Source organism: Cervus canadensis, chromosome 6 (genome assembly GCF_019320065.1).
Source record: "Cervus canadensis isolate Bull #8, Minnesota chromosome 6, ASM1932006v1, whole genome shotgun sequence".
NCBI lineage: Eukaryota > Metazoa > Chordata > Mammalia > Artiodactyla > Cervidae > Cervus > Cervus canadensis.
In genome coordinates, this window is record NC_057391.1 from 1,382,452 (window position 1) to 1,404,673 (window position 22,222).

Genomic DNA, 22,222 nt, shown 5'->3' on the forward strand with positions numbered 1-22,222 from the left:
TGGGTGTTAACTTTAGGTGAATGTTGTTTCTTTTCAGAATAAGGCAGGAGAATGATATGGTTGATTCGGCACCACAGTGGGAAGCTGTGTTAAGGAGACAAAAGGAGAAAAACCAGGCGGACCCCAACAACAGACGATCCAGACACAGATCTCGCTCGTATGTGCTCCCTCTTTATGCCTTAATTCACAAACTCAGAACTTTCAGTAGCATGCGGATTCCGGGGCACATTGGGCTGTCCCTTTTGAGGTCTTCTAAAGTGATTCAGCTTTATGATGATTATCCTACTATTTGTTTGTCATATTTACTTTGTTTATTGTGACACTCATCAACTGCATCTGAAGGGGTAGAAGTTGGAGCACAGCCAAAGCAAAATGTCATAAACACAAGGCTATCAAAATCATGTTTTATTTTGGTTTTAAACAAAAGTGTATATTCAGCTGAGTAAGTAGGAAGTCTCCTTTGTTCTGTAGCCAGACTGTTGGTGAAATACCTGCTGCTTCTCTCCTCTGAAGCCTGGGTCCAGGTTGAACTAGCTGTGACTAACTTCCCATCAAATTACCATTTGTGAGCAGTTGTCAGTGAGTGAGTCATTACGTCCCAGTCTTGAGATCGGCCTGCTCCTTTTGTAGCTAGGCAATGCCAAGTGTGAGCACAATTATCCCATGATGATGAGGTTGCCAGTCCCCAGGTCAATTTTCTTTTGAACTGATCATGTTTACACTTAAATATTTGCATCATCCAGATTTAGACTCCCCACTCCCACCTCTTGCTCTGAAGCATCTCTTTCTTTTTTTGATGGGCAAGAAGTAGATTTATTAATATAGGGCACTTATGAGAGACATAAGTGGGCAGGCAAGGGGACTGTGCTCCAAGAACTAAGAGGGAAAGCAGCTTTATTTATTCTGTCTATGGATACACATTTCATAGACTGAGTATGGGCCACCCCAGAAGGTGAGAGGCCCCAGGAGATGGGCATATCCCATATCCCATAGAGAGAATGTGACCCATTTTAGAAGGTGAGAGTGAGCGGCCCCCAAGCATGCCTTTTTAAAAAATGCATACTTCTAAAATTTATCGTTTATTTGGCTGTACTGGGTCTGTGTTGTGCAGGCGTCTCTCTGGCTGCGGCGAGTGGGGGCCCCACTCCAGTTGCAGTCAGCTGGCTTCTCACCGCAGTAGCGTCTCTTCTTGTGGAGCGTGGCCTGCAGGGCGTGTTGGCTTCGTGCTCGTGGCCTCTGCGCTCTGGAGCACAGGCTCGGGAGTTGTGGGCACAGGCCTGGTTGCTGCACAGCGTGCGGGACCTTCCTGGGCCAGGATCGAACTCGTGTCTCCTGCTTGGGCAGCAGACATGGTTTACAGCCGAGCCATCCCAGGGAAGGCCCAGAGCACACATTTTTAAAATGAAAAGTGAGCTGGGACTAACTACCTGTGTCCCTTTATGATCCTGGGTAGTTAGATGTCTCGTGTTGCCTACGTGTGGGAGGAGAGATAGTGTCTCGGGTTTTCTTTATTTTCTCAGTGAAGGAATTACACTGACTGAGCTTTGAGTGATACATCCTTGCATTCCTGGGATAAACGCCCAATAAACCTATTATCCTTTCCATGTATTGCTGGTTTCTATTTAATATTATTTTGTTAAGATTTTTTCTACATGTTCATGAGAGATTCTGAATTATAATTTTCTTATAATATTTGTGTCAGTTTTTTTTTTTTTTAAACAGGGCTATGCTGGTCATTTAAAATAGTTTAGGAACGTTTCCTTGTTTTCTCTATTTTCTGAGAGTATAAAATTAACAGTATTCTTTCCATAAATATTTGACATAATTTACCCAGGAAACCAACCCTTCCATGAATTTTCTTTTGTGGTAAGTCTTAAATTACAAACTGAAATTCTTTAACAGATACTGGGCTGTTAAGATTGTGTCCGCTTGTTATGTGTAGGTTTTGGTAGTATGTGTTTTTAACAGAATTTGTTCCTTTTATCTAAGTTGTCTTTTAATACAAAATTTGTTTATAATAATTCTTTTAGTGTCCTTTGAACATCTGTTGTGATATTACCTCTTTCATTCCTGATGTGGATAAATTGTTTCTTCTTTTAATTTTCTGCTTAATTTTGTTTTCTAGTTTTTCAAAGAACTAACTCTGGGTTTTGTTGATTTTCTTTGTCTGTTAACCTTTTCATTGATTTCTACTCTTTATTACTTTCTTTTATGTATTTTGTCTTTTATTTGCTCTTTTTTTTCATCTTCTTAAGGTGACACTGACATCCGTGATTTCTTTGACCTTGTTTGTTTTTAGTGTAGTGTGTTATTTAATTTCCAAGTATTTGGAGATTTTCTACATATCAAATTACTATTAATTTCTAATTTAATTGTATTTTGGTTAAAATCTGTAAGATTTCAATCATTTCAAATTTATTGAGATCTATCTTAAGAGGTAGCATATAGTCTTTAATGATGAATGATCTGATGGACTTGAAAAGAGTCATTCTCAGTTGTTGGGTGTAGTCTACAAATGTCAGGTAAATCTAGCTAACTGAGAGTATTGTTTGGATGCTCTGTGACTTTACTGATTTCTTTGTCTACTTTTCAATCAGTCGTTGAGAGAGATGGTAAAATTTCCAATAATTGTGGATTTTTCTGTTTTACCCTTTAGTTCTGTCAGTTCTTGTTTCAGGTTATTTTGAAGTTCTGGCATTAGGTACACACATATTTGTTGGGGGAAAAAAAGTTTATTTTTGGTCTACCTAATAAATTGGCCTTTTTATCATTATGACATGTCCTTTATTCTGGTAATATTCCTTTCTCTATGTCCATTTTACCCACAAACTTTTGTGTGTATATGTATGTATGTACTTATATAGCCATTATACTTTTTTCATCCTCACTTTTTACATGGTATGTGAAATTGAAAGTCACTCAGTTGTGTCCGACTCTTTGTGACCCTATGGACTGTAACCTCTGTCCATGGAACTCTCCCAGTAAGAATACTGGAGTCAGTAACCGTTCTCTACTCCAGGGGATCCTCCTGACCCAGGGGTTGAACCCAGGTACCCCACATTGCAGGCAGAGTCTTTTTTTTTTTTTTTTAGTGGAGGGCAGTTTATTACACCGGCGGGCCCAAGGCAGAGTCTCCTCTTAGCCAAGGGCCCTGACCAGCATTTGTGAAAATCTTTTATACCCCATGTGTACGTGTCCAAACCCACCAGCCCAAATCCCTTGAGGCTTACAAAGGAAGGGTAAATACAATCACAATAACCCCATCATACACGTGTTATGTGTTCAAACAGTTAATAATCAATAAGCCCGCGGTTACATTCCAACCAGTTAATAACCGATAAGCCTGTGGTTACATTTCGATAGATACTGTCCGGGCAGGGGTGATTAGATTTCTCTTCTTCAAGATTCCCCTGCCCAGAGGGGGGTCTTATCCTTCCATTGTCATTCCTACAGGCGCTAAGCACAGACTTCAGAGTCCACTGGAGAGGTGGCCGCGCACGATCAGCACAGACAGGCCTGAGATGGAGTCCAGGCCCTATGAATTCCTTCTTCATTCCCCCCTCCTGATGCTCTTAGTTTCCCTAACGAGCATCATTTATTGAGATATATTGTACCTTAGCCCTCCTGCCACCCACGTGAGAGAATGCTATCAACCTCTGGGTTACAAAATTCACAAGGCATTGTAGGAAGCAGGGCCCACAAAGCAGTAGGATCAAGATTACTATAACAACAGTTCATTAGACATGGCTTTCACTTGATTTTGCGTATCCTCCAAGGCAGCAGATACATCTTCAGACAGGTCAGGGGTGTACACACCATTCGCCAAAGTCCCTCCTTGGGCTGCTGTGAGTATGTCTAATGCCATCCTATTTTGAATTACTGCCTTCCTCATCTGAATCTGTTCTTCGTTCAAAGCTTGAATGGCTTTAGTACTGTCTAAGAGGGCCTGTTTAATGAAATTAATTAAGGCCTCTACCTTAACCATGATATCCGTTGTCCCTGCAGAGGGTATAAACAAGGCAGCAAGATAGTCATACCATTGGAACACGGATTGTGTCCATCTTGCGTGCAGATAAGGCAGGTTTACTGGAGGCTGGTGTAGGCTACGCTTAATTCTGCCATGGGCGAAAGCAAATCCTAATGTGCAACGCCGCACCCAGCCAACTGGTAACCATGGCCATAAGTTAAGCCCACAGAGCCACTGGGTCCCATTGGGGGCTACCCAGCAGATTCCAGGATTATATTTCCAGTCGGAACCGGGCCACTGAGCAGACTGATTGGGGTGATAGGTAACTTCCAAGATTTGTTTACTTTGTTCAGGGGACAAATAACAATTCTTTTGGGTCTAGGGGATGGTCTCCAAATCCAACTTTCTGTTCTTTTTGTTCCCAGCAAATAGTAGCAGGGGCAATCAACTGTCCTTTCTCAGGAGTCATCCAGAAATATTCATCCCAGACCTGGTAGTATTGCACCGGGAGGCCTGTCCCCCTTTTGTAAGGGAGCCCTTTTCCTCTTTAATTCTCATATATGAGGTATAAGCCTTTGTTATCTCTGTAAGGCTGGTGTTCATGTTAAATGTAACCCTATGTCCCTGGCCCATTGATGGCTTCTTCTAACACCAGAGGGCAAAGAAAGGTTATGGTTGTTGATAGAGAGGAAAGTTCCTTTCTGTTGTTAAAGTCCCCATAACAGAGTGACGATACCCACCAGGGGAGTCTGTCTATTACTGACAGGGGCATAGCCCCACATACCCAAGTTCAGAATTGCATTGGTGAGGCAGCAGGAGTCGTTTACCCAGCTCCATCCTGTAGAGGGCTCGTCTGGGACCTCGTTTTCTTCTTCCTCCTCAGAATGATCTTGGTTTCCCGTGGGTCGGTGGGGTCCTTCTGGGTGGTCCACTCGGCGTCCTCTGGGTCAGCGTGGTATGCCTTCTTCGCTCTGGTGTGATGGATCAAGGGACAATACCTGCAACTTTAACTGCAGTAGGGGTAGTTAGAATAACATAAGGGCCCTTTCACCAAAGGGCTAGCAAATCATGTTTCCAATCTTTGACCCATACTTGGTCACCAAGTGTAAACTCATGAATCTGTTCCCCAAGGGGGAATGGCACCCTTTCTTGTACAAACTTAGTTACCCGATTTATTACCTTACCCAGTTCCATCTGCTGTGAAATCCTATCCCCCCTTACCTGAGGCAAATTTGTTGACACCTGTTTTATTATGGGAGGAGGCCTCCCATACACAGTTTTGTGTGGAGAATAGCCTTGGGACTGTGGGGTCATCCTGAGTCTGAGCAGAGCCATTGGAAGCAAGTCCACTCAGGAGCAGTCAGTCTCTCTGATCCACTTGGAGAGAGTCTCTTTAAGTGTCCAGTTGGTTCATTCCACCATCTCAGAACTCTGGGCCTATATGCAGTGTATAACATAGGCAGAGTCTTTAGCAGCTGAGCTACTGCTTTCCAGATGGCGCTAGTGGTAAAGAACCCACCTGCCAGTGCAGGAGACATAAGAGACACAGGTTCAATCCCTGGGTCGGGAAGATCCCCTGGAGGAGGAAATAGCAACCTGCTCCAGTATTCTTGCCTGGGGAATCCCATAGACAGAGAAGCCTGGTGGGCTATAATCCATAGGGTCACAAAGAGTTGGACATGACTGAAGTGACTTTTATTTTATGACTGAGTGTATCTTTATGATTAAAGCCCATCTCTTGATCTCTTGTAGATTGCAGTAATTTGTCTTAAAATTTTTTTAAATCTAATCTGACCATCTGTAACTTAAATTGAGTGTTTAGAATACTTATGGGTCATATAATTATTAATATTTGGGGTTTAAACTTTCTTTTAAATCTCACATGATAAAAATACCAGACCAGAGAGAGGGTTATCTCAGAACAATGAAATTGTATGAGAGAATCCCATTAATAGTATGATATGTACCTTTCTGGAATTTAGTTTTTAAAACAAACCATAAAATGTTGGTGGTATTACTTTCTAATTGAACTTGATTATTTGACTATATAGCTGATATAGCCAAAGTACAGTTAACAAAAAATATCTATTTGAAGAGTAATTCTTTCAGAAGTTGCTCTGGCTGCTGAGTTAAAAGCAGATTGAGAAAGGAAAGGAAGCAGGAAGAGCAATTAAAGAATTTTTCAGTGGTCCAGGTGTGAGGTGGTTTTAACTCAGAAAAGATGGTGGTGGTAGAAGTGAAGTGGATGAATACACATTTTGGAAGGAGAGCTAACGGGTTCATAGTGTGAGAAATAGTGTGGATGAACTTTGGCATTGACAGATTAAGTGAGTAGCCATGCCTTTTTACATACTTCATCCATGAGATGGAGTGAGATGGTCTGGTATCTGCGGGAAGTGTTAAGTTTTCTGTTTCATTATGTTTGAAAAACCAAGTTGGCGATCAAATGGAAATGTCAGGTAGGCTTCTAGATAGAAGTGTTAAAATTCAGCAAGATTATTCTTACTTTATTTAGGACATACTGGGCTCTGCCTTCTATTTGAGTCATGACATTAAAAACCCAAGGTTTGTTGACAATTAAGACAATATCTGATTGGTGCTGTTGTTAAGAACAGACCTATGTCTACATTCTGGGCCTCTGAATGTTAGGTTATTACCTCGTCTCCATGAACTTCTTAGTGTCATGTATACAACAGATGATACCATGCTGAAGAGATTTTGCTGAACATTAAGTCACATCACATATGTCAAGTGACAGCATAAATACTCACAATTGCAATTAAAAGTTCTCCAGGTCTCAATGTATCCATATAAACAAGTTACTTGATTTTTTTCCCTTTGAAATGGGGAAGAACTGAGAAAAAAGAGCAGGTTGAGGACACTCATATTAAAACTAGAATTTGAGAATTTAGGAATCTCTAGGAACCACTACAGCTTTTCTTTTAAGTGAAAACATAGAGCAGCATCTGAAGAAAGTAATTAAAATTGTTCTTTAGATGTATCAATATTTGTAAGTATATGTAGCATTTAAGATACTTAGTACATCACATACCTGTCAGTTACTCCCCTATGTTTGAATCCTATTGTCCTGTGTGTCAATTGCCCATGTAGAGGTATCCACTGAGGATTTAGAATGTTATGATACATTGTTCACACATGATTCACTCATTGCTTTTTTAAATCTCCAATGAAATACTAGAAACTTGTGTTCATTATTAAATACCAGAGATACACAGTTGTATAAAATACAAAATCCTTTCTCCTAAAGCACATAAAGTGAAATATGATTGGATATCATTTACTTGAATGTGGGAATGGTCCTATCAGTTTATTTTTCAGCTTCATTGCCATGACATCGATATTTACATATCATTGGGAAGCTTATGAAACTTATTTTCTACATGGGTGAATTTTTTTATTCACTGGGATATTTGGAAAAGGCATGAAAGTTGAAACAATAATATCTCACAGGTTCAACTTGTGTGTGCACGAAGGCTCAGGCTCCCTCTGGTGGCAATAATGTCTTACTACTTCTATTGAAAAAGAACGTGAAAGATGAGGTTGTCAGGGTGGAATGATGTTCCCAGTTAAACACAAAACAGAAGTCTGATGCCTTAGATAAAGATTTAGCATGAAGTCCCCGGAAGTGACTCCTGAGTGATCTTCAGCAACTAGGTTTCTGGGCTCTATGCCTTTCTAATCTTTTTTAATTCCAAGAGAAGGAGAGGGAAGGAGAAGATTTAAGACATTTCACAATCATGTCTATTCTGACCACTCAGGAATTTGATGAACAATTACTGAGTTAAGTGCTCTGAATGTTTTAAATAAAGATGTTTTATAAAATTGATTTTTTTTAGTAACACATTTTCAGCTCTAAATTTCCTACTATGGCAGTGATCACAAAAATGAGTCAAATGCTGTCATATGTATTATTTTCAGTATATTATATTTGTATACTATACAAAATTTGTATCATTTGCGTATTATACAAAATATATTATCTACTATAATATGGGCTTCCTTGGTGGCTCAGATGGCAAAGAATTAATGTACAATGTGGGAGAGCCGGGTTCAGTGTCTGGCTCCCCTGGAGAAGGGAATGGCAACTCACTCCAGTATTCTTGCCTGGAGAATTCCATGGACAGAGGGGCCTGGTCAGTTATAATGGGGTCACAGAGAGTTGGACACAACCGAGTGACTAACACTCTACTATAATATATAGCACATATTCAATGTTATACTATTTTCTAGATAATATAATTAGAGTGTTTGGGGGATGTAGAAAAAGACTATATGGAAAAAAGAAAAATTATTTCTATGATGTCTTATCAAAGAAATCTCTCTGAAAGGTAAATATTAATTTGAGTTATTGATATAAGGTGTGTATAAGAGATGTTTTTGAAAAATACTGGGCTAATATTAGACGGCATGTGTGTGTTTTATATACATTGTAATATACATTGTACCTGTGGAAACTCATGGTTCTATTTTCTTAGAAATTTATTTGGCAAGTTCAAGTAAAACACCTGCATAACTAAGGGCCTTTAAGTTAAGAAAAATAGCTGTTAAAATTCCACAGCTTTCAGAATCCACAAAACGATGTTGAGCTGCACACATCATGAGGTCATTGATGAAATGCATGCATGATGAAATTATTGATGAAATGCATGCAAATGTCAGCATAAAAATTATTCAGTTCTCATCAGCATGTAACCTGTGTTTACATTTATTAAGTCACAGGTCATCTAGCAATTGGAGGATATTAGCTTTTTTTTCTTTTAGCTGTGGGATTTTCCCCTGCCTTAACACTTCTTGAAAGTGCTGGCACTTGAGAATGCAGTTTGGTTAAATACATGACTATTACATGCCATAGCATTCAAACATGTAGACCAAATTTCTGAATCTTTTAGGGCCAATATTTATGTCTGGAAGGACTAATGTTCTTTTAAGGTAAGTGCTCAGTAGCTCAGTTGTGTCTGACTCTTTATGACCCTACGGACTGACTGTAGCCCACGAGGCTTCTCTATCCATGTGATTTTCCAGGCAAGAATACTGGAGTAGGTTGCCATTTCCTCCTCTAGGGGATCTTCCCAACTCGGGGATAGAACCTGAGTCTCCTGCATTACAAGTGCATTCTTTACCCCTGAGTCACTGGCGAAGCCCTCTCTTAAGATAACACTTTTCCAGTTTTTCTGCGATGGGAAGGAAAGGCATTTCTTGTGGAATTGCAGCATTAGCAACTTTTTAAAGAATGGAAGTGTCACTGATTCAGTGTTGGGTTGGTTTGAGGTGTACGCAAAGCGATCAGTAACGCGTCTGGGTTTTCAGATTCTTCTCCCTTATAGGCTGTTACAAGATACTGAATGTGGTTCCCTGTGCTGTGCAGTGGGTCCTTGTTGTTTATTTTATATGCAGCAGTATTTATATGTTAGTCTCAAGCTCTTAATTTATTCCTCCCCCCAATAGTAATTTTTCAAAAATTTTAATTGGAGGATAATCGCTTTACAGTCTTTGTGATGGTTTCTGCTGTATAACAGTGTGAATCACCCATAAGTATAAAACCTGAAAACACCCTTATTTTTTTTTCTTTTCTGATAATTAAGGCAAGAAATTCTCTTGGCTAAAAGAAAAAAAAATCAGACAACATAGGAAAATGTAAATAAGAAAATAAAATTAGGTGCAATTCCAGCACTCAGAAATATCTGTTACCTGCTTTTTGTATTTTGCTCACATTCACCATTTTCCACCACTAGGCCTGGGGTTGGCAGTCTTGGGGAATGTGTCTTCCTTGCCCCTCATTTTGTCATTCTCCTCCCCTCCTACCTCCTGCTATCAAATTATAACATTTCCTTCATTCTTTTAAGATTTAATTAATTCCTGTTTCAGTGGCATTCTCTCCAGCATTATTCAGTATCCACATAATGGAACTTTATGGTCATTTGGCCTCTTCCTTCCTTCACCAGACTTTGGCTGTTGTACTGCCGTGTCATACCTTTGACCAGTGGTTTTTACCCTGGGATAGTCTTTCCTCCCAGAGGACATTTGGCGAAGTCTGGGGACATTTTTGGCTGCCTCACTGGAGGGTGTTACTGGCATCTAGGTGTCAAGGCTGTAGGTACTACTGATCATCCGACAGTGCTCAAGACAGCCCCCAACAACCACGGATGGCGTCTGACCCCAGGGTCAGCAGTGCGGAGGTCAACATACCCTGCTCTGAAGACAGTCTCAGCACTGCACCGTCCTGAAACAAGTGTGATTCCCCGCAGAATCGCTTCCTAACCTAGATGCCATGTAATACTGACTTCCTGTGAGAATCAGATGCTGGTGTATAATTACAATGGAACCTTCTTTCATCTTTCTGTATATAAACAGAATAATAGTTTAGTGCTTTTCAATATTAGTTCCTTCTCTGTGGCAGTGTGGTTGACTGGGCTAATGTATTGTCTAGTGAACCAGATCAGTCACATGTAGGAAAGGCAGATTCCATATAGGAAATTCTTCCAAAGAAGCATTTTAAGTTTATTAAGCATACAATTTTATTTTTGATAACAAACTCTACCTTTAACAATACCATATTTTATATGTCTGAGACCAAGGCTTTGTTCCCTTTCTCTTATCTTCTGTGTTTTGACTCCTTTTGAGTGGATTAAAAGCTCTACAGATTTTTTTTTTCTTTCTCTACAAAGGAAAAAACTACTTAGTTCAGTTGTGAGAAAGTAGTTTCTTGTATTCTGTGGGCTCAGAAAGACCTAACAGAAAGTCTCAGAGGTGCCCTTATTAACTGGGAAAAATGAAAGCAATGATAATATCATATGCTGAAAGTGATATTGAGCCCAGAAATGCTGATACACATTATAAATTTAAAATTCCACAGGAGAGCGTATCGGTGGCTTTATTTACCTGCAGGCATTTTAATTGTTAGGGTTTAGGTCTTTTCTTTGGGCCTTTGTTAGAACTTGGTTCTCTTGAAAGGACTGATAAAAGCTTATCATTTTCTCACTGGGGCAAAAAAAATCATTCTGTGGCAACAGTTGCTGTGATCATAGATTTCTAGTTCTCACTGCTCTTATGGGGACCCTGAACACCAGAATGCTGGCTTTGAATTTATCATTCTAGAAAGTTAAACATGGTGGTACAGTTTCTATTCAAGTAGTTCTTAGAGAAGAAATTTGTACAGTCTACAGACGGGGTGGAGAAGGGCATATGGGAAGATGGCAGCACGGGCCACAGACGTGTCCCAGGACTTGTGAGCCCACATCTCAGCCCAGAAATGCAATGTCAGATGCAGTAAGAAAGGGCAGCGAGTCAGTGGCACACAGTCTGCCAGCCTGGCTGTCCCACCGTTTTCTTTTCCCTTGTGGTGTTGCTTCTACTATGTAATCACAGATCGCATTGGGACTTTTCCATATTAATACAATCAAGGTGAATTCATTTGATATAACTGAGTAGTTAGAAGGACCAGAAACAGAAGCCTCAAATCAGTCTTCATTGTAAAACCACCACTGGAGAGTGTGTAGATTTGCCCCGCTACTGCTAAGCTCTTCATTAAATGGAGCCCTGGTTGTGGCTGATTTTCATGTCTTTTCTTTTTTTTTTAGCCGACTAGCAGATAAATTGTCTGGTATTTTTGTACTAACCATCCCACATTAGCTCTCCTTGTTCAGCCTTTCCTTGTCTGGTATCAGCTGGCAGAGAAGAACTTCACAGTCTGGAAACCAGTAATATTGCGGCTTTGCTGAAGTTAGAGATTAGATCATTGGACGAAGCATGTGTGCCGAGACGAGTGTTGTTCTTTCTATTTATAGGAGAAGTCCCGATATCCAAGCAAAAGAAGAGTTATGGAAGCATATCCAGTGAGTACTGTTCTTAAAACCCACATGGTTTGAAGGCACTTGTAAGGACACAGAGGGGCAGCCCCGGGTGACGCCTGCGAGGTGGTCTTAACGGCCGTCACTGTGGGGGCCCGGCGCTCCGTGGTGGTGCCTCAGCAGGCAGCCCCGCCACCTCTCCCAAGGCCAGTCAGCCCTGCCTGGGAATGAGCCTCAGATGGGCCCCACTGTGCAAGTAAATACCAAGGAAAGGACGCCTGCTCCGGGAGAGAGAAGCAGATCCTTCTAGGGAGATAGGGGATGCTGGAGAGTCATCTACATCCTGAATAAAGAAAAATTGCAAGAGGGTAGAAGAGCTACCGAAAAGGTTTTCCTCCCATTTTTTCCTTAAACACATACCAGTTTTTTTGGTTTATTTTTTTAAGTTTTATTTATTTCTATATTTTAGTTTTTGGCCACAGCATGTGGAATCTTAGTTCCCTAACCAGGGATTGAACCCATACCCCCTTCATTAGAAGGCAGACTCCCAACCACTAGACTGTCAAGGAAGTCCTAAATGGACCCTAGTTTTCTTAATCTTCATTCCTGGCTTATATCTCTATTAGTTTTATTAACACTGCGTTATAAGACAAGATTCAGTTCAGTTCAGTCGCTCAGTCCTGTCTGACTCTTTGCGACCCCATGGACTGCAGCACGCCAGGCCTCCCTGTCCATCATCAACTCCCGGAACTTTCCCAAACTCATGTCCATCCAGTTGGTGATGCCATCCACCCATCTCATCCTCTGTCGTCCCCTTCTCCTCCTGTTTTCAATCTTTCCCAGCATCAGGGTCTTTTCCAAGTGAGTCAGTTCTTCCCATCAGGTGGCCAAAGTATTGGAGTTTCAGCTTCAGCATCAGTCCTTCCAGTGAACACCCAGGACTGATCTCCTTTAGGATGGACTGGTTGGATCTCCTTGCAGTCCAAGGGACTCTCAAGAGTCTTCTCCAACACCACAGTTCAAAAGCATCAATTCTTTGGTGCTCAGCTTTCCTTAGAAAAGAAACCTTTTCTTTTTGTTAAAGAAAGCTGAGACAAGATTAGAAAGGTGAAAACTCACCTGCTGATTGTAAATGGTGTTAGTGTTTATGTCAAAACTTTCATTCTCTTGCTCATTCCCTTCTAGAAAAGAGCTTGTGGATCCATCTGGACTGTCAGAAGAACAATTAAAAGAGATTCCATACACTAAAATAGAGTATGTCTTTGAAAATCTATCTTAAAAAGTTTTATTAATATTTGTAACTGAGTAATCCATTCTTACTCTTCAGAGGTGTTCCTTGCGGTGCTTTGTCTTTACATTTTAACTGAAATTAAAAATAACTATAGAGGAAGAAGTAGAAAATGGTGTGCTAAATTAATTATTGTCGCTCTATCCTGAGGTCACGCTCTCCTAGAGCTGCCTGTTTGTGGGTGGCCCACTTGTCCTGGGTGTTTCCCACTAATTAAGTACAGCAGTACTGTATGATCTTCATTGGCAGAATCCATGGATTCAGACTGTAAAGGGGCATGGGGGTTTTCAACTTCGCTTAGGGCTGGTGTCCCTAACCAAGCATTATTCAGGGGTCAGCTGTATGATAAAGTTTTATTTTCATTTTATGATGGAGGTAGTTTCCTTTTGTTAACTTATGAAGTGAAAGCCAAATAGGCTTTCCAAGCTCAGAGAGATCAGGTTTTTAAAACTCTCAGTTATTACTCCTTCGCAGTTACAGTATTAAGGAAAACCCCAAGTCGGTCCCATCCTGACTTCCGGTGTGTTTGTCTTCATGGTTTCTCTTTGCTTGCTCAGGACACAAGGTGACCCGGTCCGCATCCGGCACTCTCATTCACCGCGAAGTTACCGCCAGTATCGCAGGTCCCAGTGCTCGGACGGAGAGCGGTCTGTCCTCTCTGAAGTGAAGTAAGTGGGCAGGTGTGAGTACGTCATCCCCTTCACGGCTCCAGGGTAGCAGAGTACAAGGGAACTGTCTGCAGTGATAGAAATGTTCTGTCTGTGGACATGGAGTATTTGGAATGTGGCTAGTGTGACCTAGAAACTAAAAACCTAATATTTTTAATTGTGATTAATTTGAACGTAAGCAGCAGTGTGTGGCTGGTGGCAACCATATTGGATAGCACAGACCTAGACTGTAATTATACTGAATTATGGCCTTTCCAAGGGCTTCCCAGCTGGCCCTAGTGGTAACAAAAAACCTGCCTGCCAATGCAGGGGATATAAGAAACACAGGTTTGATCCGTGGGTCAGGAAGATTCCCTGGAGGAGGGCATGGGCCTGGAGAACCCCATGGACAGAGGAGCCTGACGGGCTGCAGTCCATGGGGTCACATAAAGTCAGACACGACTGAAGTGACTCAGCACGCATGCATTGCCCTTCCAAGCTGTGCACTGAGGCTTTTAGAAGACAGAAAAAAGGCATGAGCTATTCTATTTTGAATAATAAATGCACCCATATTAGAGAGAAATTGGCATAACAGTTTCTTTTTGCATTGACGGCATTTCATCTTTTCTTTTACTATAGCAAATATTATGTGTTACAGTAGTTTGTGTTGTTTAGTTTTTCTTTTGAGAAAAGTAGCCATATTTCAGCTTAATATGATAAATGCTATGTTTTAAATGAATGTGTTAACAAAGTAATTATGCATCCATTTATGAAAGTACTGTCTGTGTGTTAGTCACTCAGTCATGTCTGACTCTTTATGACATCATAGTCGGTAGCCTGTCAGGCTCCTCTGTCCATGGAATTGTCCAGGTAAGAATAATGGAGTGGATTGCCATTTCCTCCTCCAGGAGATCTTCCCAACCCAGGGATTGAATCCGGGTCTCCTGCGTTGCAGGCAGCTTCTTTACCGTCTGTGCCACCAGGGAAGCCCGTGGAAATTTGTGCACTTGATATTGCTAGGTAGGAATGTTAACCATTAAACTCAGAATTAAGGCTTAAAACTGAAATAAACATTAACAAATTGGGAGATAGACTAGCCCATCAGAGAGAGATATAGGTCAGGTTTTGTTTTTTTAATTTTTTGTTTGCTTGTAAAATGTAGAACATTGTTGTCCATAGCTCCACAGCTGGTTTTTTTTTTAAATAAAAAAGAATACATGGCCAGTAAGTATTTCTCTAGGAACAAATCAAAAAGCCATTTATACACATATCACAGTAAGAAAAGCACATACTTATAATTTATTCTTGGTTCTTCTACTTATTTGCTGTGATTTGAGGTAAATTACTTAACCTGTTGAATTTAATTCAAAAACATTTATTAAATGCCTCACTGTGTAAAGCACTGTGGTAGTAACTATAAGGAATGCAAGATGTCTAAAACCTGTTTACTTTGCTATAGGCTTCTTCCAACTCAAATTGTGCTTCTAGGTACTATCTCAGTCATTAATTCTAAAACTCACTCTCTGCAGTTCAAAAACCGATCTTGTACCTCCACTTCCTGTGACCCGTTCTTCAGATGCTCAGGGTTCTGGTGGTTCCACAGTTCATCAGGTAGGAAATAATCGGTTTTAAGAGGGTATGGTATTGATGACGAGGTTCTATGTTTAAAAAAATAGCATGTATAAAACGTGGAAGGAGAAGAAGGAGAGGTGTGTGATCAAGACAAGGCACACCTGGGAAGTTCGAGGTTTATAAACAGACGATGTTTATAATGGACCAGTATCAGCTTGATGTTTGCAGTGGACTGTTTGGGTCATGGATCCCTCTGAAAGGCAATTATAACTACTGTCTTTTTCCCATAAAAATGTGTGTAAGCATTCATTTCAAGCACATAAGCATACGATTCGGGAAGTTCATGGACAACCTAAGAACCCTGACTTCAGCATATCTATCATTCACTGTGCTTAACTTGATTCATTTTTGTTAATGACTTGCTGATGCTGCTCTGTGCGACCCCATAGACGGCAGCCCACCAGGCTTCCCCGTCCCTGGGATTCTCCAGGCAAGAACACTGGAGTGGGTTGCCATTTTCTTCTCCAATGCATGAAAGTGAAAAGTGAAAGTGAAGTCTCTCAGTCGTGTCCGATTCTTGGCGACCCCATGGACTGCAGCCTACCAGGCTCCTCTGTCCATGGGATTTTCCAGGCAAGAGTGCTGGAGTGGGGTGCCATTGCCTTCTCCAGTTAATGACTTGAGCAAGGACCAATTTTCTCTTGATGCTGACGAAGCTGTTAAAGTGCTGCACTCAATATGCCAGCAAATTTGGAAAACTCATCAGTAGCCACAGGACTGGAAAAGGTCAGTTTTCATTCCACCTCCAAAGAAAGGCAATGCCAAAGAATGTTCAAACTATTGCACAGTTGCACTCATCTCACACACAAGCAAAGTAATGCTCAAAATTCTCCAGACCAGGCTTCAACAGTATATGAACCGTGAAATGCCAGATAGTCAAGCTGGATTTAGAAAAGGCAGAGGAACCAGAGGTCAAATTGCCAACATCCGTTGGATCATCAAAAAAGAAAGAGAGTTTCAGAAAAACATCTACTTCTGCTTTATTTGCTATGCCAAAGCCTTTGACTGTGTGGATCATAACATACTGTGGAAAACTCTTAAAGAAATGGGAATACCAGACCACCTGACCTGCCTCCTGAGAAATCTGTATACAGGTCAAGAAGCAACAGTTAGAACTGGACATGGAACAAGACTGGTTCCAAATCGGGAAAGGAGTACATCAAGGCTGTATATTGTCAGCCTGCTTATTTAACTTGTATGCGAAAGTTAAACATCATGAGAAACGTTGGGCTGGATGAAGCACAAGCTGGAATCCAGATTGCCGGGAGAAATATCAATAACGTCAGATATGTAGATGACATCACCCTTATGGCAGGAAGCAAAGAAGAACTAAAGAGCCTCTTGATGAAAGTGAAAGAGGAGAGTGAAAAAGTTAGCTTAAAACTCAACATTCAGAAAACTAAGATCATGGCATCTGGTCCCATCACCTCATGGCAAATAGATGGAAAAACAATGGAAACAGTGACAGACTTTATTTTTTGGGGGTCCAAAATCACTGCAGATGGTGACTACAGCCATGAAATTAAAAGACGCTTGCTCCTTAGAAGAAAAGCTATGACTAACGTAGATAGCATTATTAAAAAGCAGACATAACTTTGCCAGTAAAGGTCCATCTAGTCAAAGCTATGGTTTTTCCAGTGGTCACATATGGATGTGAGAGTTGGACTATAGAGGAAGCTGAGTACCGAAGAATTGATGCTTTTGAACCGTGTGGTGTTGGAGTGGGAAAGATTGAAGGCGGGAGGCGAAGGGGACGACAGAGGATGAGATGGTTGGATGGCATCACCGACTCGATGGACATGAGTTTGGGTAAACTCCAGGAGTTGGTGATGGACAGGGAAGCCTGGTGTGCTGCGGTTCATGGGGTTGCAAAGAGTCAGAGATGACTGAGTGATTGAACTGAACTGAACTGAGCAAGGACAGAAAAAGCCTGGGCCAGTTTAGGTTAGGTTCCCTAGGAAGAGATTCTGTGATGGAGGTTTGCATGGGGGAGGTTTATTGAAAAGTGCTTTTAGGATCAAAGTTGTTGGGGCATAAAAGATAGGCAAGAGTTGAACTGAGTGGTGGAGTCCCAGGAAAGGCATCAGATGGTCCCGTGGGGAGCTCTGGAGCCAAGATGGCCCTTCCGATTCCTCCCACCTGGAGATGAGGGGGCTGGACCTTAAACACTCACCATGTAGCGAGTGACTGGATAAAGGGTGCCCTGGGAGGGGGCCTGACTATGGCCCGACCACCTTCAGTCCAGGGTGGGGCTCAGTTTTGAGCTGTGTGGCAGCTGTCTCTCCAGGCTGCTGGGGAATGACTGCCTCAGTCTGGAATAGAGATCTGCATGGTTAACCACAGCTTCCACTAAAATCTGCCTAGTTTTTGATTAATCTGGGAGAGCTAATAGGTTGTCCAAACAATTCAAGTCGATAGCAATTAAAAAAAAATTACATTCATGACTAGTAGTTTAGACTTCACCTTCAGACAGGACCTGCACTGGTGTCTCTCTCTCCACACACCACTTGTGTGGCTTTGAACGTTGTTTAACTTCTAAGACTAAATTCTTTGGAATGTGGATAACTACTACCTCTTGAGGTTGCTAGGAGGATTAATAAGCACTGTTATTTTTCAGAGCTCCTTTTTTTCTTGGTCTTAAATTTAAGTTGGCTTCAATACAAATGAGAATTTCATTGTATTTCTGCTTTTCCAACTAGACTGTCTAAGTCACTCAGTCATGTCTGACTCTTTGCGACCCCATGGCCTATACAGTCCATGGAATTCTCCAGGCCAGAATACAGGAGTGGGTAACGTTTCCCTTCTCCAGGGGATCTTCTCAGGGATCAAACCCAGGTCTCCCACATTGCAGGCAGATTCTTTACAAGCTGAGCCACAAGGGAAGCCCAAGAATACTGGAATGGATAACCTATCTCTTCTCCAGCAGATCTTCCTGACCCAGGAATCGAACCAGGGTCTCCTGCATTACAGGCAGATTCTTCACCAACTGAGCTATCAGGGAAGCCCCCAATCACCACTTAGGAATCTCAAAAAACTTACATGAAATGTTGAAAGAATAGCTGTCACTTTGCTGCACACAGGAACAACTCCCATTCATCTTCTGATCAATGGCACTGAATCTAAGCTTGTCTCTGGGACACCTTTGATTCTGAATTCAACAACTATCTAGTGAGCACATCTAAGGAATGACAAGGCACTCACTGGAGCAGTCAGCAAACTACAGCCCATAGGATAAATTAAGTTTGCAGCCTGCTTCTGTACGGTCCAGGAGCTAATTACTTTTGTTTTTAAAGGGTTGCTTGCAGGGAAGGAAAAACAGTATGCAATAGAGACAGGTGGCAGTCTATGACCTGGCCCTTGATAGAAGATGGTGACTCTTGGCCTTGACACGTAACAGTGAACAGGTGAAACAAAACCAAAAACTTGGTAAGCACTATGAAGAAACAAAGGTCTGATTTAGAAAATAGACAGGTGACTTCACTTTAGATAGATATGGCAAAGGCCATCTCAGAAAGTAACCTGGAAAGTGGAAACCCGCAGGTGAGGAGGAACCAACCACGTGAGTACTCGTGGAAGGCTGATGGAAGCAGAAGGAAGAGCATGATAAAAAAGTGCCGAGGCTGGGAAGGGCCTCGGTGTCTGAGGTCTGAGCACAGTGAAGGCGGAGGAGGGCAGATAATGCAGAGCCTTGGACGCCGTGGGAAAAAGTTTGTTTGGATTTTGTTCTGTATTATTCTTTGTGCCAAAAGGAAATTGCTGATCTGATTGCCATGTGGAAAAAGGATGCAAGTGACATGGGGAAGTGGGAAAGTTGCATTTCCTAAGTTCCACGATGATGCCAGTGTTCTGCCAGTGGCCTGGCCTGCCTACACCTCATCTCACTTTTTTATGCAGAAGGCTGGTTAAAGTGGGATGGATTTGGGACTTTGATTCATTTCTCTTAAGGTTTACAGACAGAATAGATAGGTTCAACGCTTAACAAAAACGGTAGTGATTCTTCTATCTTAACTCCATATTCCCCTGCCCTGAGTCTCATGCTCTGGTGTCCTCCTCCTACCTCCCTGGCTATCTAAAAATCTTCTATCCCAAACAGATGTTTGACTCCAAAATTAGCTTGATTTGATGGAACATTTGCAAAATTGTACAATCAGTGCTTCTTTGAGTAAAATGAAGCCAGTCCCATAACAGATAAAAGACAACTTCTTAGAGGGTGGCTTCAGTCCAAAGGAATCCCAAAATAATAGAATTCTGGAGTGTAGCTCATTATGTGTGGGGAGATACTTTGGGGGAAGTAAATATGCTTGTTTAGCCCGGATCTACTGACAGGTTAGGCCATCTGCGGAGAAGGCGCGAGCAGACAGGCTTGTTAGGCGGGGGCGCTGTGGCTGCACCTCTCGTTTCCCAGGGCCTCCACCACGGCTGTGGGAGGTGCACGCCAGCCTTGAGCTGCAGCCCTGGCTGTGGCGCTCAGGGCCCGGGTCCTCACTCCCACCTCTCCCTGAGGGCCCCCCCTTTCAGGGACCCCACCCCAGCCACCAGGGAGCCCTCAGTGATGAGGACACCCAGGGCATTGTGTTGGAGGGGTTTCTTCAGTACTACTGAAAATATAATCAGGGAAGATTAAAAATTATCCGGAACTCCCCTCTCTCTTCATCTCTCTGCCCCTCCTTGGAAAAGAGGCCTGAGAGCCTCTCAGTGGAAATGACACTTAATTGGGGGAATGGATTGAGATTTATGCCTAATTTTCATAAACAAAATTTTTTATGCACAAGTAACTTTTTAAGATTTAAACACGTATTGTTTATCATAATTATTTAAATAAAGGGAATACTTGTACAGCCTGGTATCACACTTTTCCTAAATATAACTTGATGTCTTAGTTATTTCTAATGTGTTAATAAAATTTACTTGGCTGTAGTTTCTTCTCTGAATCTTACTTTTTTTTCAAATATTGTTTTCCAGAGAAGAAACGGGTCTAAAGATAGCCTGATTGAAGAAAAATCTCAGACATCTACAAGCAATATGGCTGGAAAACACACAGCAAAAACAATAAAAACTATCCAAGCTTCACGCCTCAAGATAGAGACTTAATCCCAGTGAAGGGCTTGGGATGGGGGTGGGAAGGGTATGTGTGCCACCTTTACTTTTAAACTGTGAATTATAATTATTGAAATATCTTGGACCTGCAGAAGTGTTTCTTCAGAAGAAAATAATGGAGTCTATTGCATCTTTTAAAGGTTTAATTACAGTATATTTGTGCCTAAGGGCCTTTTTATTTGGTAACTGGAAAGATGGTAGTCTTATAAAGCCTTTTTCATTTGATGCCGTTTACCTTCCTGGAAACTCCCAAGTATCTTGTCTGCCACAACCAAGACCAGAGGCTTCAGATCAAAGTTCTGGAATCGTGGACTGTGGCCAGGTAGCTATGCAGCAGTACACTAAGGGGGATGAAGATTCTTCCCTAGTCTGGGTAGATCTCTGCCTGTGCACAAATGCATGACTGAGGGATCACTTTCACACTGCAGATATTTTTATTCACGTTAATGTTCTTTGTAATACTGTATTTTGTGGCATTAAGTTTCACTGGTAATTTGCAAATGTTAAAAAAGTGCTGCTTTTAATTTCTAGTGTCCTTGTCTTGTTATGTGTGGATTTTATTTCACCTCAGCTATAAACTCATGACCTTCAACCTGAAAGGTCTGCCTGGCTAATTCTTCCAAAGCACTATTTCAGACCTTTCCTCTTGGCAGATGAATGCAGTCTACAGGAAGACATACTCCTACAGGATCTTTCATCTCCCCCTGACACAAAGGACAAACCTCGTCGTGGCTGCCATCAACCCATGTCCTTCCTTTTCTCCTGTCACTCTACCTATGGTCTGGAGCCCAGCTCCTTCAGCCTTCCCATCCCTTCTGCCTCATGTATTCAACAGATTCAACCTCTGCCTGTCAGCTAGACTACCATCCAAAGACAGCCAAATCTCACCACCAGACCCTTTTCAGCTACCACTTTGTTCTCTCCCATTTCATGATTCTGGAAAGGATTCTTGGTAGCCAGTGTGCTCAACTCATCTCCTAATGTGCCATCTCAAATACGGATTCTTCCCCACTGTTCCACTAAAGCAGACCTCAGACATTACCTTCATGTCACCAAATCCCAAGCTTAACTTTCAGGCTGTGCTCCATTATTTTTACTTTAATGCATTTCCCATTGCTCCTGCCATTCTGTCCTTTCCAGCTCCCCCTACTCTACCACATCGGCAATTGAGCCTCTTAAATCTAGACCCTCATGGATCACACTTACTCCTGTGGCCAAATTTCATTCATATAGCTTAGACTACAGACTTCTCTGGTGGCTCAGACAGTAAAAGCATCTGCCTACAATGCGGGACCCGAGTTTGATTCCTGGGTTGGGAAGATCTGCTGGAGAAAGGAAAGGCTACTCACTCCAATATTCTGATCTGGAGAATTTCATGAACTGTATAGGCCACAGGTCACAGAGTTGGACAAGAGTGAGCGACTTTCACTTTCTTTCAGACTACAGACCAGTGTAGTACCAAGGAGTCACTTAAGATTTCTAAGGCGATTCAAATAGACTAGCTCAAAAAGCTACTCCTCCAGCTCATCTGTGAATGTACAAGACTACACACCTAGCAATCATTACAGACACATCCTTCATTACTAACTCCTGTCTGCTGTAAGTTTCAACGATCCCTCTTCCCTAACTTTACCACCGCCCTTATCCAAGGTGGTCATCTCTGGCATAGACAGAATATGGCATACAGTAGTAGCCTCCAGTTGGCCCACAGCACTGCTTTTCTTGCAGACGTACATTTCCATCATGGCTTTCTCATGCTTTCAACAGAGCCTTACGTGATCTG

The 22,222-nt window shown here is 41.8% G+C and overlaps 1 protein-coding gene across 4 annotated transcripts in view; it reads left to right on the forward strand.

Moving 5' to 3' along the window:
- EPB41L4A (erythrocyte membrane protein band 4.1 like 4A) overlaps positions 1-20,963 on the forward strand; it is a 265,463-nt gene extending 244,500 nt beyond the window's left edge. For 2 of the 4 annotated variants that reach the window (XM_043470620.1, XM_043470621.1), the window contains 6 exons: positions 38-157; positions 11,773-11,820; positions 12,961-13,029; positions 13,621-13,731; positions 15,240-15,321; positions 20,305-20,963. In XM_043470620.1, the coding sequence (XP_043326555.1) occupies positions 38-157; positions 11,773-11,820; positions 12,961-13,029; positions 13,621-13,731; positions 15,240-15,321; positions 20,305-20,433 (559 nt within the window). In that variant the 3' untranslated portion in view covers positions 20,434-20,963. The remainder of the gene's footprint in view (positions 1-37; positions 158-11,772; positions 11,821-12,960; positions 13,030-13,620; positions 13,732-15,239; positions 15,322-20,304) is intronic. The other 2 variants (XM_043470622.1, XM_043470623.1) reach the window with 1 other exon arrangement.
- The last annotated feature ends 1,259 nt before the right edge of the window (positions 20,964-22,222 follow it).